Source organism: Amblyomma mixtum, chromosome 2 (assembly GCF_055824585.1).
Source record: "Amblyomma mixtum isolate Tamu chromosome 2, ASM5582458v1, whole genome shotgun sequence".
NCBI classification, from domain to species: Eukaryota; Metazoa; Arthropoda; class Arachnida; order Ixodida; family Ixodidae; genus Amblyomma; species Amblyomma mixtum.
The window spans coordinates 242,348,720-242,361,709 of record NC_143013.1 but is presented as its reverse complement, the minus strand read 5'-3'; the positions used below and the strand labels follow the sequence as shown (position 1 = coordinate 242,361,709).

At 49.2% G+C, this 12,990-nt stretch overlaps 2 protein-coding genes across 5 annotated transcripts in view; one reads left to right on the top strand and one right to left on the bottom strand.

Moving 5' to 3' along the window:
- The window catches only part of LOC149363209 (argininosuccinate lyase-like), a 47,624-nt gene that overhangs the window by 22,772 nt on the left and 11,862 nt on the right, over positions 1-12,990 (bottom strand). For both annotated transcript variants that reach the window (XM_089573385.1, XM_089573386.1), the window contains exons 6-11: positions 5,102-5,199; positions 4,087-4,164; positions 2,025-2,102; positions 521-573; positions 331-393; positions 144-258 (exon numbers count right to left, since the gene is read on the bottom strand). In XM_089573385.1, coding sequence (XP_089429511.1) covers positions 144-258; positions 331-393; positions 521-573; positions 2,025-2,102; positions 4,087-4,164; positions 5,102-5,199 — 485 coding nt within the window. The remainder of the gene's footprint in view (positions 1-143; positions 259-330; positions 394-520; positions 574-2,024; positions 2,103-4,086; positions 4,165-5,101; positions 5,200-12,990) is intronic.
- LOC149363206 (histone-lysine N-methyltransferase SETD1-like) overlaps positions 10,729-12,990 on the top strand; it is a 56,488-nt gene continuing 54,226 nt past the window's right edge. For all 3 annotated transcript variants that reach the window (XM_089573380.1, XM_089573384.1, XM_089573382.1), the window contains exon 1: positions 10,729-11,185. In XM_089573380.1, coding sequence (XP_089429506.1) covers positions 11,062-11,185 — 124 coding nt within the window. In that variant the 5' untranslated portion in view covers positions 10,729-11,061. The remainder of the gene's footprint in view (positions 11,186-12,990) is intronic.

The window sequence follows — 12,990 nt, the reverse complement described above, 5'->3', positions numbered from 1 at the left end:
ATCACCATGGCCTAGATTACGCGTGACAGAATTCATGGGGTGACCTCAAGACCCGTGATCTACAAGCGTTAGCCGTATCCATCGAGCAGGGCAGCGCTGATGTTCAGGTGCATTTTGGGTGCACACGTTCGCTATATAGTCACCTGTAGGCGTCGTCAATGGTGATGTATCCGAACTCTGCCGAGGAGTAGAGGATCAGGTCTTCAGCCAGCTTGCTGAGGTGAACAGCGGTGAGCGAGCAGACGAACAGGAACTCAGCTGCACCAACCCAGGACAGGAGAAAGCACGGCTTTAGAGACACGCCTTCTCGTAAGCAGCAGTCTTACCTACCGACAAAGTCCCTGTCGCTCACAGCCGTGATGCTGTTCTGGATCACGCCGTCAAACTGGAGATCTGCATCATTAAATGATACAGGAGATTCCTTTTGTTGGCTCCCAGAAGTTGTAGCTCTTTGGCAAGCCAACAGCGTGTTCGACGCGAAAGAGGCACTAAACCGGCACCAGCAGAAATAGGGACTCACCCGACGCCAGTCCTTCCTTGTCGATTGGAAACGGATTCCCGGCAAGGGCACCGCTAATGAAAGAAAAACAATTGTGTTAGCACTGCGCTACGGACACCTTTGTAATACAGGGCTCTTGGTTGTAATATATTTGCCCCCTGTCCAAACGAGAACTTCAAGCTATGTGAACGTGCTGCTTCGGCCAGCATTGCCGTGAAAGATGGCGTCGGTAAGCGCAAACTAATAAACACGTACAAAGTGCAAGACTGGGAAAATAATATGTAGTTCGATGCGCTGTCGCAAAATTCTTTTTTTTTTTTTTTGCTGCAGGATACATGTCCCAAACAGCCCGATCGAGGTGAAAGGGAAAGAAGGACAGCAGCGAGACGCAGTTGGGAAGCCTACGTGTGCAAAGCGGCACATGTAGGCTCCCTATAGACCACCGTACCTTATAGACACAGTGCGCGCTCAGCGCCTCCTAAGCGGTCGCTTCAAGAAACGCTTAGTGAAAACAAACGGAGAGGTGGACAGGAATCGAGAAACCAAGTGAGTCCCTTAATTTCGCTAATGCAATCGGCTTAAATACGCCGTTCCAGGATGCGACGCTAAGGGCATCTATACCTCTGCACCACTAGCCCTTCAGAGCATTCGATATTCACTCTGCTAGACATTCGAACTACCACATTTTTCAACCTACTAGCTGCATTACTCTCCCCTTTTATAAGGATCTGTATTTTCTATATATTCACCGTATATGCCGCTGCTTCATATATAGCAGGCTAACGTTTCGCCATGCTGCCAGGAACAGGGAGTGCAAAAAGCATGCAAGAGGTGTTGGCCATTAATGAGTTTCGCACAAGTCCGGAATTCTGGATGAAAGGTGGTGTAACGCGTGACCCTTAATTTATTTTACAGCCATGCAGCATCGCCTTTCACTTGTGTGAGCTTCAACCGATGCAGCGAACAGCTGTAATATGGCTAAAGATGCGGATAATGGCGTTACTTTCTTCCATGGCTAAGTGGCGCCAGTTTACTTCTATAGAGGCCGCTGCTACTTAACAAGTGGATGACGACCGTATTTGTGGATTATTACACAGACTTGTTTAGTGCTTCACCTGATGAGCATAATTAGGAAATTTTGGCGCATTTCAGCGACTTAGTGAGCCCTTAATCAGAAGACGATTGTTCTGTTATTAGCGGCTCTTTCACGCACGAAGAGGTGGAACATGCAATTGATCAGTTACCTGTCTCAAAAACGCCTGGTCCTGACGGCATTTCAGGCGAATTTTACAAGGCTTTTAAATCTATTCTCCCTCCTGTCCTGCTGCGTGTCTTCACGGTGGGGTTCGATATAGGAGCCCTTCCTCAGTCTTTTACAAAAAGCCGCACAGTGCTAATTCCGAAAACTACTGATGTAGGAAAACTGCGCTCCGTAGAAGGTTACATGGCAGGAGATGCGACCCTCCGAATCATATACTGAAAAAAAAAAAGAAAGAAAAAGAGTGGAGGAGGCCTCACACCTCACCTTCCGAGAGGGCACACGTTCAGCCTCTGCGAGAGGTCGCGGAATCGCTCCGCATCTTGTTTGAGGAACCAGGCGTAGCTGCACACATGAACACTATTATCAGTATGCATTCCGGAGCGAACAATTCATTTCATTTTTTTTTTCTCAGAAAAGTGAGAAAATATGCGCTCAAGAAATGTGACTATATGCTACTGCTTCTGAAAGGCAGGCGGCTCTTCTGAAAGCTGCAGATTCGACCTCTCTGCGTTGTCATCGGCAGACTCATGCCATGTTCTTTAGCGAACGGCGGAAAACAAGAGGAAGGGTTTTGCATTGTTGCTCGAAATTTCTGCATGCAAGGTAGCATTTCGTCGTTTGGTAATAAAGAAAAAAAAAACAATACACTGTGCAACTCCGGATCAATTGTTCATTCGTACAAGGTTGCAGGTTAAACCTTCGCTTCTGCTGCCGTGAAGTACGCATGTGAACAAAGATAAGCCTGTTGCCAACCCGACGGAGCGCGTCTTTGGCACCGTGCTATAGTCGGATACAATTCAAGAACGAAGCGACAAATGTCCCTCAAAGGAGCCCCCCCCCCCCCCCACAGTCCAGAAAATGGAATCGACCGATTCTCGTGACTCTCGTAGTTAATCAGTCTGACATCGCAGGAGGTGGCAGATAAGAGGGGTTTAACCACGGTCTAATCAGATTTACCGAGGCCTCATTAAAAAGGGTTACCGGCCGCTTCGTTTCAGAGTTGTATCCGACTACAGTTCGTCACAATATGTTTCATGGTTAGAACAAAAGAAAATATTAGTCGTCTGTATGATTTTTTTTTGTATATATATGTTCGAAATTTATCTTTTCACAGTAATGCAGGTCATTTATCTTGGCCAAGTACGAGCGGATGCATACAGAGTAAAAACAGTATTAAAAATAGCGCAAAACGTACAATGATTAGCACTAAGAGAACAGATTTTCCAATTGCGGAACAGAATCGCGAAAAAAAAAACGCTTGGGTGGGAAAATTTTCAATATTGCACTGTTCTCACCTCGGGGGTTAGGCTGTGTCTGAAGACATTGATCTTAGAGAAAATACGAGAAAATGAATGTTCATGGCTATGGCGACTTCTCGCAGCGGGAGGCGATACTCGGGGGGGGGGGGGGGGGGGGGGGGGGGGGTAATTAATTTTTCCTCAATAAGCTACTATAAAAAAAGCCAGTTCACTATTTTTTTTGCAGAATTATAGTGTTCGAATGCTATTCAGACGCAATAGCTTATGCCGAAATTCTACTGTCTCAATTTTAGTAAAAACCAACTGGACTTTTATTAACACTTGCAAACTTCACAATGTCTTTGGTCAAATGTTTTAGGGGAATCCCCCAAGGTGGAGTAGATTTGTAATAAGGGAGTAATTACTCATTGGCATCCACCCAAGCGCAGCCATACGGCTACAAAGGAAAGCTATACAACTTTCACAGAAACTTCGCAGTTAAAGAAAAATTCGCCCTGGTCCGGTGTTCGAACCCGGGACCATCGCTTCACCGCAGCAGTCGCTCTACCAATAGAGCTAACCGGGACGGCAAGCTTATGGTAGGGCGAGAGCGAATTGATCAGTATAACTCGAAGTGGGAACAGTGTTGGTCAAATGTTTTTGGGGAATCCCCCAAGGTGGAGTAGATTTGTAATAAGGGATTAATTACTCACTGACATCGGCAAGTCTTGTTTATCTCCGGCAGATTGCGCTTTAACCTTGCTTTGATAAATACATTGAAAAACGCCGTTTCTGGAGTGTTAGCAATTCATGCAGATCTGTGTGCAGAAATAAAAATTATTCGTATTTTTACACTCTGTATCGTACGCGTTACGGAGTGCACTAAAGGGCTAAACAGAAGCACCAATTTGTCCGCAGAGGTGATGTACACGCGAAAATTCATGCACTGGTTATAAATTCGCACTGATATTCAGTACATTGTGTTAACAGAGAAACTGGATCACATAACTAGCAACAATATATTCCACCATTCTACTACTGCGCGCGATACGAACAAGAAGGAGGCCATGAATTGTGCGAAAACGAACCTGAGCATCCAGTGAGAGAGGCGGATGGGCTGTGCCCTCTGGAGATGCGTATAGCCCGGCATGAGAACATCGATTTCGCTGAAACATGTCAGAAGTTTAGTGTGATCAGGGTGGCAGAATAAATCTCTAGTACAGCTGAGGAAAAGTCCCACCGCAATAAAAAACCTCGATTTTTTTTTCTTTTTTTACAGACGCTCTTTCCTACGCATGTATAATACGCACGAAATATGCTTATAATACCATTAATGCGAAACGTATAAGACACCCGTGTGCTGCACGATGCCAATGCATGTTAAACCCCACGGAGTCGAAATTATTCCAGAACCCTCCGCCACGACGCCCTCTTTCTCTCTGCCTTCTTTCACTCCCTCCTTCATTGGTCTATACCACTTCTCGGTGGACGTCTCCAGGGCGCCCTGAGTGAAGGGAGGAAGATGGGAGTGACAGAAGAAAGAGAGAAAGAAGCGCCGTATAGAGGAGGGCTCCGGAATAGTTTCGACCACCTGGGGATCTTTAAAGTGCGCTGACATCGCACAGCACACGGCCGTTTTTAGCGTTTCTCCTCCATCGAAACGCAGCCACCGTGGCCAGGTTAGAACCCGGTTTTTCGGCTCAGTAATCGAGCACTCTAACCACTGAGCAACTGCAGCAAGTACCTCTCTCATCTCTTCCCTTGTGGCGCGGTTGAGGCCCGTTTCCCACGAGACTGAGATTTCCTTTCCTCAAAACTAGACGCATCTGTGTTGCAAGCAGCTTTTCTTGCTATTCACGTTCTGCAGACTACCATGACCTCCGATCTATCACTGCGGTTCGTTTCCGAGAGGAACAACTGCACAAGTCTGCAACCTCCGAAACGTTGTAAACGTGGCATGAACGGCGCAATTCCCTTCTCACCTTACGTCCCCTTCCTTCTCAATGCAAGGCACAGAGGCACAAGTGCACAAGTGTAAGAGGTTTTGGATGTGCCAGCGCCCATCAGACACAATTCATTGGAGTCGTCTGCAAAAAGCCCCACCTTTCGGCCCTTGAGCAAGCGATCTCGACGAAATTCTTGATGAGGTCAATCAGTGTGGCGACGGACTTGCGCGTCCATAGCCTCAGGTCTGTTGCCACCTGGAGAAGGTATATATGCACAAATAAAAGATATCAACGACGAGCAGAAAGCCAAATTCCAGCTCAAATCTTCTGCAAAACAGAACACACTGCGTGTCATAAAGTTGAAAAAAAAAAAAGCTTCAAAAGAAAAATTTGTTCATAAGATCTTCCTTTTCTTCATTATTTCTTTATTCTTAATTTTTCTCCGTTATGACTGAATATTTCCAATGGACTCCTTAAATTTTTTCGCAGGCGTGAGTTTACCAAATGCTTCCGCACTTAAAATATTAATGCTAGTAACCCATAAAGTCAGTCATCGCCTCATCAGAGAGGGATGCGGGCAAGTATTGTCTCAATACGGCTCCAGCTAGGAATGTTGAGTCAATGGGTGTTCTTCATCATCAGCCTGACTGCTCCCACTGCAGGGCAAAGGCTTCTCCCATGCCTCTCCAATTAACAGTGTCTTTGGCCAGTTGCGGCCACCGTATCCCCGCAAACTTCTTAATCTCATCCGCCCACCTAACTTTCTGCCGCCTCCTGCTACGCTTGCCTTCTCTTGGAATCCACTCCGTTATCCTTAAGGACCAGCGGTTATCTTGCCTTCACATTACATGCCCTGCCCAAGCCCATTTCTTCCTCTTGATTTCGACTAGGATGTCATTAACCCGCGTTTGTTCCCTCATCCACTCCGTCCGCTCCGATCTCTTAACGTTACAGCTATCATTTTTTTTCCATAGCTCGCTGCGTTGTCCTTAACTTAAGCTGAACCCTCTTTGCTAGCCTCCACGTTTCTGCCCCATAGGTGAGTACTGGTAAGATACAGCTGTTGTTGACTTTTCTCCTGAGGTATATTGGCAAACTTCCATTCATGATCTGAGAGAACCTGCCATATGCGCTCCACCCCATTCTTATTCTTCGTTATTTCCCTCTCATGATTCGGATCCGCGACCACAACCTGCCCTAGGTAGACGCATCCCCTCACCACTTCCAGCACCTCGCAACCAATTGTGAACTGCTGTCCCCTTGCGATAGTGTTCAACCTTACTTTGTTTTTCTGCATGCTAACTTTTAGACCCGCCGTTCTGATCTTCCTAACTCACCGATCATGCTTTGCAGTCTATCTCCTGAGTGACTCAGCAAAGTAATGTCATCAGCGAATCGCAAATTTCTTAGGTACGCAGTGCGCAGTAAACAAACGCAGCGCCCACGTGCATGGGAAAGTAGTATGGCATTTCGCGAGCGTTTGTGATGGAACCTAGGTGCACTACACCCGAGGAACTTTTCAGAGCTTTTGTTTCGTTTTTCTTGATTGCAATCCCATTTGTTTGGCACCATTTGTGCTCCTACTTGAGGATGCAGTGCGATCCGGTATTACCCGGGCCAACTCGTCAATCGGGAACGTTTAGCAGCGGTGCACGTGGAGAGCGCAACGGAACTCGATCGGTGTCGGAAGCATGGAGGAAAAAAAACTAAGGAGGGAGCGTGACGTCACGCGACCAGCGTTCGCAAGCCGAGTGTTTACGAAGCCGTTTTCTCAGTTTTTCGCTCTCCGAGTCTGTCCTTTATGTTTTGATTCTGGTATGTTTTAGTGAGCGCGTATGTGCGACCCGCTGCGCGGGCGTCTACAGCAAGGAGGTTGATCTACAGTCAGTCTGCTGCGCTAACCTGCGCATGCGCACGCGCAGCGAAGCTAGAGTTTACCGCACGCTATCACGTGGTGTGATCACGGGGGACACACTCTCTTTTTTTACTATATCTTTACTTGTTAAGACTAGGCTTCAAGGTTGTCGCCGGCCACTCCCTCCTTAGTTTTTTTTCCTCCATGGTCGGAAGCGCCTGAAATTTAACATAGAGCGGGCATTCGGCGGAATCTGGTCCCAAGAACTGCGTAACGGATTAGTTTCTCGCCCTTCCGTTTAGTGGCGCCACCAGCGTTGGCACGCGCATGAGCGCGCGCGGGTAGCGCCAGCAGGAGACGGTCGTCTGCGTGCTTTGCCTAGCGGTTAGTTTCGCATGGTTGCGCGTTGAGTTTTACGGAGACGCGGAGTTTTATGCGAAGCATATTACTAGAGGTACACTACAGCCCAACGTACTAGAACCTACTCAGTTTCGCAGCTCCCCATACCGCCCAGCGGAGGAGTGTGTCCCAAGCGGCGGTCACGAGAACTAACGGCGCTGCAGTCGAGTCTTGCTCCCTGCCGGGCGCGTCGTCTGCTACACGCAGCGCGGAAGCGTGGAGCGGCCGGCACATATGAGGTTTTGGCGAGCTGCATTCGCACTCTACATGGCTGCAGTAAAATAATACTTCCATTACGGCAGCTTTTGCTTCGAAGCTGCGTGTTATCTTGGAGAAAACGTTTGTGTGATGCGAAGTTAGGCTGTTAATATTGTGAAAAAATTGCAAAAACGCTGAAATGACTGTCCGTGGAGTCATCGTTGGGATACCCGCTATTGCATCCCGGTGCAAAGCAGGTCAGCATGAAGAGGCCCGATGTCACAAAATACTAAAACAAAATTCAGGGGCCACTTTGACGATCTAAAGTGCGCGAGGCGAAAGCCTTTCCACGCAACTTTGGCCGCACGGCCGTTGGCACACACGAGGCGGCTATGGGGCGACTTTGTTTGGTCATGACTAACCAGTCATGACCAATGCGTCATTACTCATGGTTAGTCATGGCTAACCAGTCCTGACTAATGACTAACCAGTCATTACTAGTAATGACTGGTTAATGAATAACTAGTCAATCATGACTAACAGGTCATGAGTGATTAATGACTGACCAGTCATGACTGGATAGTTAGTCATTAACCAATCATGATTAACTAGTCATGAGTTAATGGCTAGTTTAAATACCAAATGAGTAAGTGACTTCAAATGCCAAAGGCCCTGGTTCGATTCTCAGCCTCGACAGTTTTTTTTAAGTAGTGACGCCGAAACGAGGACACATCTGCCGACACGGCTGCTAACGACAGTATGAGGCATTAAAGGCTTTCGCCCTAAAATTAACCGAGAAGCAGACGACACGTACAAAACGGCTGTCGCGAGCGCTCTCTTTAAAAAGGGCGCAACAGGGCCAGCGAGCCGCACCGAGCGGCGACGAGGGAGCAAGACTAGGGGCTTTAAGCACGACTCGATCGCAGCGCCACTAGTTCGCGCGACCGCCACTTGGGACAGCTCTCCGGGCAGAGCTGTGAAACTGATGGTGTCTTCGGCTGACGGCACTCGTGGAGTTTTCTGCGCACTCGTGCGGTGCCCCACGTTCGGCTGGATGCCACTCGTGCAGTGCCGTACATTCGGGTGGGACGAGCACGACACGCGTGCGCGCCACCGCGCCACCGTGGAGACCGACGGTGGAGCGCGGCGCAATCCCGTCGTGCAGCGCGCGCTAGCAGACGACGCTGTTCACGCTCGTTGGTTGACGCCGCATCGACGAAGAGGGAAAACGGACGAAGCATTACAAGTGGGCACATTTTAAAGAAATGATGAAATCATAGCAGCTGCAATGCATTTATTCGCGCTGCAATCACGCAGCCACCGGCCGGCGAGCCATGTGCCTTCCGTTATGAGGAAATTAAAGGTTTGTCAATGTTTTTAGTCTTGCAAGTTCTGCCTTACCTCTTGCAGCGAACGGCATATGCTGTTCATCCGGCATGCGTGCACTTTATAACATCGTACTTTTTGCCAACGTATGCGCAGGTTAAAGGATATCAATAAAGCGACAACATGGGGCGCTTATGTGGATTGAGACTCACTTGCTGATATTTTCGGAAGTTACTCTAGCTGAAGCTCTAAAGGCGTATGCATCTCAACCGGCAAGCATAGCCTTGGTGTGGCGTCTTACAAACCTCGCCCCCATAATTAATCGCAGTATCTCACGAGCAGGCTCGTGGGCCCTGCGTTTCCCGCTGATTCTATCAACGCCTGTTACAAGCGTATACTGCACTGTTCTGAAGAGGCTGTTGCTAATTGTACAAACTTGCCTGCGCTCGTTGGCGTCGGCCGCTCGTAGGAATAGCCTCTGAGATTATCGAGAGTCTCGGAGGCTTCGGTTAACAGGTGGTAGAAAAAGCAACGGCATTCTGCGAGTGTTTGGCACGTTCGGCTGATGTGCAAGGAGACGTGCCACTCGTGTAGTATTTGACGTCCCGTCCTGCGCACCGGCACGGAGACAGTGCATGTCAGCCGAAGACACCATGAGTTTGTTCTAGTAACTTTGCTACAGCCCTTCGCTACAGTGAACTAGAATCTAGTTCACTGTACCTTCGCCGTGGTTGCACGCCGTGCAGACCGCGTGATACAGTGACGTCACACCACGTGACACATGACGTCACGACAGATCGCCGTCACGTGCTGGGAGAGGGAGAACGATGCCATCGCACAGACACCGGAATGTCCTCGAGCGGCATTCCCGCGCATTTCGAACGCGCGTTCACACTCGGTGTAGGTGAAACGCTCGCTCCACGGGGCAGGCGGACGCGGCTTCCGTGGCAATCCAGGCGCCCACCCAACGCGCGTCTCGGGGATAGTCGGCGTTCCGCTGTAGCCATGCCGTTGTCTTCCCCCACGACGAAGGCTTCTAGTGGTTGTATTAAAATGACCAAGTATTCAACCAAGGAAAGCCATGTATTACCAAGCCTAGCCATCAATATGCTTCGCATCTGACCAGGGTTAACCAAGTTAAGCCTCAGCCATTTTTTTATGGCCTCCAACAATACACAACTTCTTTCGTGTGATATTTGTTGATGGTCGGTTAAAATCTGGTCAACTTGGAAAAATAAAAGTGGGCAAGCGTGTCGAAAACGAGCGTTTCGTGTAGTTAGCACAAGAGCGCAATTTTCAAGACTGCCAGGAAAAAAGGTACCGCATGAAAAGCTCAAAAAGCATAAACAGAAGCAGAGTGCAAACTTTTATCGCGAGCAAAGATGCACGTATCCTGCCCCTCACCCCGACCTGGACGGGTGCAAGCCACGACACTCAGACGCCTACAAACAACGGAAATTCCTAGCCCCTGCCGATTTTGTCTAATTACACACGGTGAATATGACCTTGCATGCCCGCACTGTGGTGACAGGACGCACGCCACCCCCCTTCCGACGAGGCTCTTTTTCAGCTCCCTCAGCGGAGGAATGGGACAGGCTCTTGGCCAGTTGAAGAAAAACAACGCGAGCTCAACAGGTCGCACCCGACTGGAGGCCACCCTGGACTCGCCCCAGCACCAACTGATCCCTTCCATTTCGTGGCAATAAAGTTGTAACCACCACCTAGGCCGCAGCGCATGATAGCTTTCAAACTGCGCGCGCCTGGAACCGAAACCAGAAGTTTGTCACCAGCTGTTTGATGCGCTGCAGTTAATTGGGCCGCTGGGCACTATGGGAGTGTCTGCACTTTACGCGCCTTTCGTGACAGCGGGCTGTCATTGCGCCTTTCCTCAAGATAAATTTTCGTTTTTTCAATGACACCTACGTCACAGCGTCTAATCTCTACTGAGGTCAGGTGGCGCTATCAAGTGGACAGTGTTATTGTCACTCTAGGCGGCATTTGGCCTCGTAGCGTGCACGTGCAGTATAGTGTACTAGAATTACGTGCAGTGTCGGAGAGGTACAGTGAATAGTAGGGTGTCTCGATCTAGCTGCACAGAAGGGGATTATACACCGTCATGGCAGGAAAGTGTTGCGTGTCCGAGTGTAGCGGCGACTACGACTCTGGACGAGAGGCTCATGTGCTTTCCTTCGTCAAGAAAAACGTGGATATGTGCCATTCCTCACGAGCACCTTCCAGTGTCGACGGTATTGTAGAGTCACTCCAGGCATTATTTGGCCTCACAGTGTGCGCGGTGTGTGGTGTCGCAGAGGTAAACGGAAGGGGAAAACAGCGTCATTATGGGAAAGTGTTGTGTGTCAGTGTATAGCGGCAGCTACGAATCTGGACGAAAGATGAACGTGCTCTTCTTAAAAGAAAAGCTGGATACGTACCACTCCTCGACAAAACCTTCTAGTGTCGACGGTAAGCAATTTTACAAGTGTTTTTTTTTCCTCCAACATTTTACCAGCCTGTTTGTTGTTGCAACTGAACGAAGGATGAAAAGGTAACTGCATGGGCCTGCGCACTGGCTCGAGCTGAGCCGCAGTCGCTGTCACGTGCAGTCAGAGGAGAGAGAAAAGATTGAAAGAACAGACGCGCGTCGTAACAACCGCGTCTGCAGAAGCGACGACGCCGGCTGTAACAGATGCCCCATAAAATTAACCAGGAACCTACTCTAATGCACTTTCTTAGGTAGAACGTTTGGACGCTTGTTATGTTCAACGAAACGGTTGGCAACGCCACAAACAATCATGCCGCTCTCAGTGGAAGGACCGTGTCCTCATAATGCTGGCGCGTTGCTCATTCTTGGTGACATTATGTTGGCTTGTCATATCTATTCTACAAAAACTGAAAGCATATTGTGCTCTCCAGTGTTTAGTTTAGTTTATGGGGTTTAACGTCCCAAAGCGACTGAGGCTATGAGAGACGCCGTAGTGAAGGGCTCCGGAAATTTCGACCACCTGGGGTTCTTTAACGTGCACTGACATCGCACAGTACACGGGCCTCTAGAATTTCTCCTCCAAAGAAATTCCAGCCGCCGCGGCCGGGATCGAACCCGCGTCTTTCGGGTCAGCAGCCGAGCACCATAGCCCCTGAGCCACCGCGGCGGCTCTCCAGTGTTTATCATGGTACTGTTTTATATGAGCCAAAGAGTACTCTGCACATAGCATGAACGTCTTGATCTAAAAAATCGACGTCAAGACGGTATCCGTGCTACAAGAGCACTTTCGCAGTTTGTGTTGTACTGTACCTTCTCCATCTGCTGACCCGAAAGACGCGGGTTCGATCCCGGCCGCGGCGGTTGCATTTCTTTGGAGGAGAAATTCAAGAGACTCGTGTACTGTGCGACGTCAGTGCACGTTAAAGAACCCCAGGTGGTCGAAATTTCCAGAGTCCTCCACTACGTCGTCTCTGATAGCCTGAGTCGCTCTGGGACGTTAAACCCCATAAACCAACCAACCAACCAACCATTTTCCGAGTTTCTTATATTTTCGATGGCAGACCGTGTTTCTTAACGTAAGGAAAACAACAGCGTGCGTATGTCGTCTGCCGTGAACGCGGGTAAATTAATTTAGTGTTCCATGAACGCCTGATGGAACGCTCACCTCTTGCACGTGCGAAACGCGTCTACTGTCGCCGAGAACGAGAAACATTTGCTCTTTCTAGTTGTTGTGCTTGAGCGGGGGTCCCAAACACACGGTTGGTTCGTTTTTTTTTTGTTTTTTTTTTAGGAAAGGAAATGGCGCAGTATCTGCCTCACATATCTCGGTGAACACCCGAACCGCGCCGCTAGGATGGGATAATGGCGGGGGCTTAGGTTTGGTTAAGCCTGGTAGGTTGCGAAAGCAAAAGCGCAGCGCCTCCAACAGAAGGAACGCAGTGCGCCGTGTCTACTGGTCACGCGTGGTTACCGGCCGCCGCTGCGCGACGACTCGACTTGGCTCGACTGAGAAAACGATGTGGCGCAGTAAATGTCTCGCATCTCGGTGGACACCTGAATCGCGCTGTAAGGGAAGGGATAGAGGAGAGAGTGAAAGCTTAGAGGAGCTGTAGTAGAGGGCTCCGGAATAACCGTCCACCTGGAGCTCGTTATCGTTCACTGCACAGTTGTTGTTGTTGTGACTGAGAGAAGGATGAAAAGGAAATTGCACGGGCCTGCCTACTGGCTCGATCCGAGCCACCACCGCTGCCACGTGCAGACAGAGGAGAGTTAAACGATCAGAGGA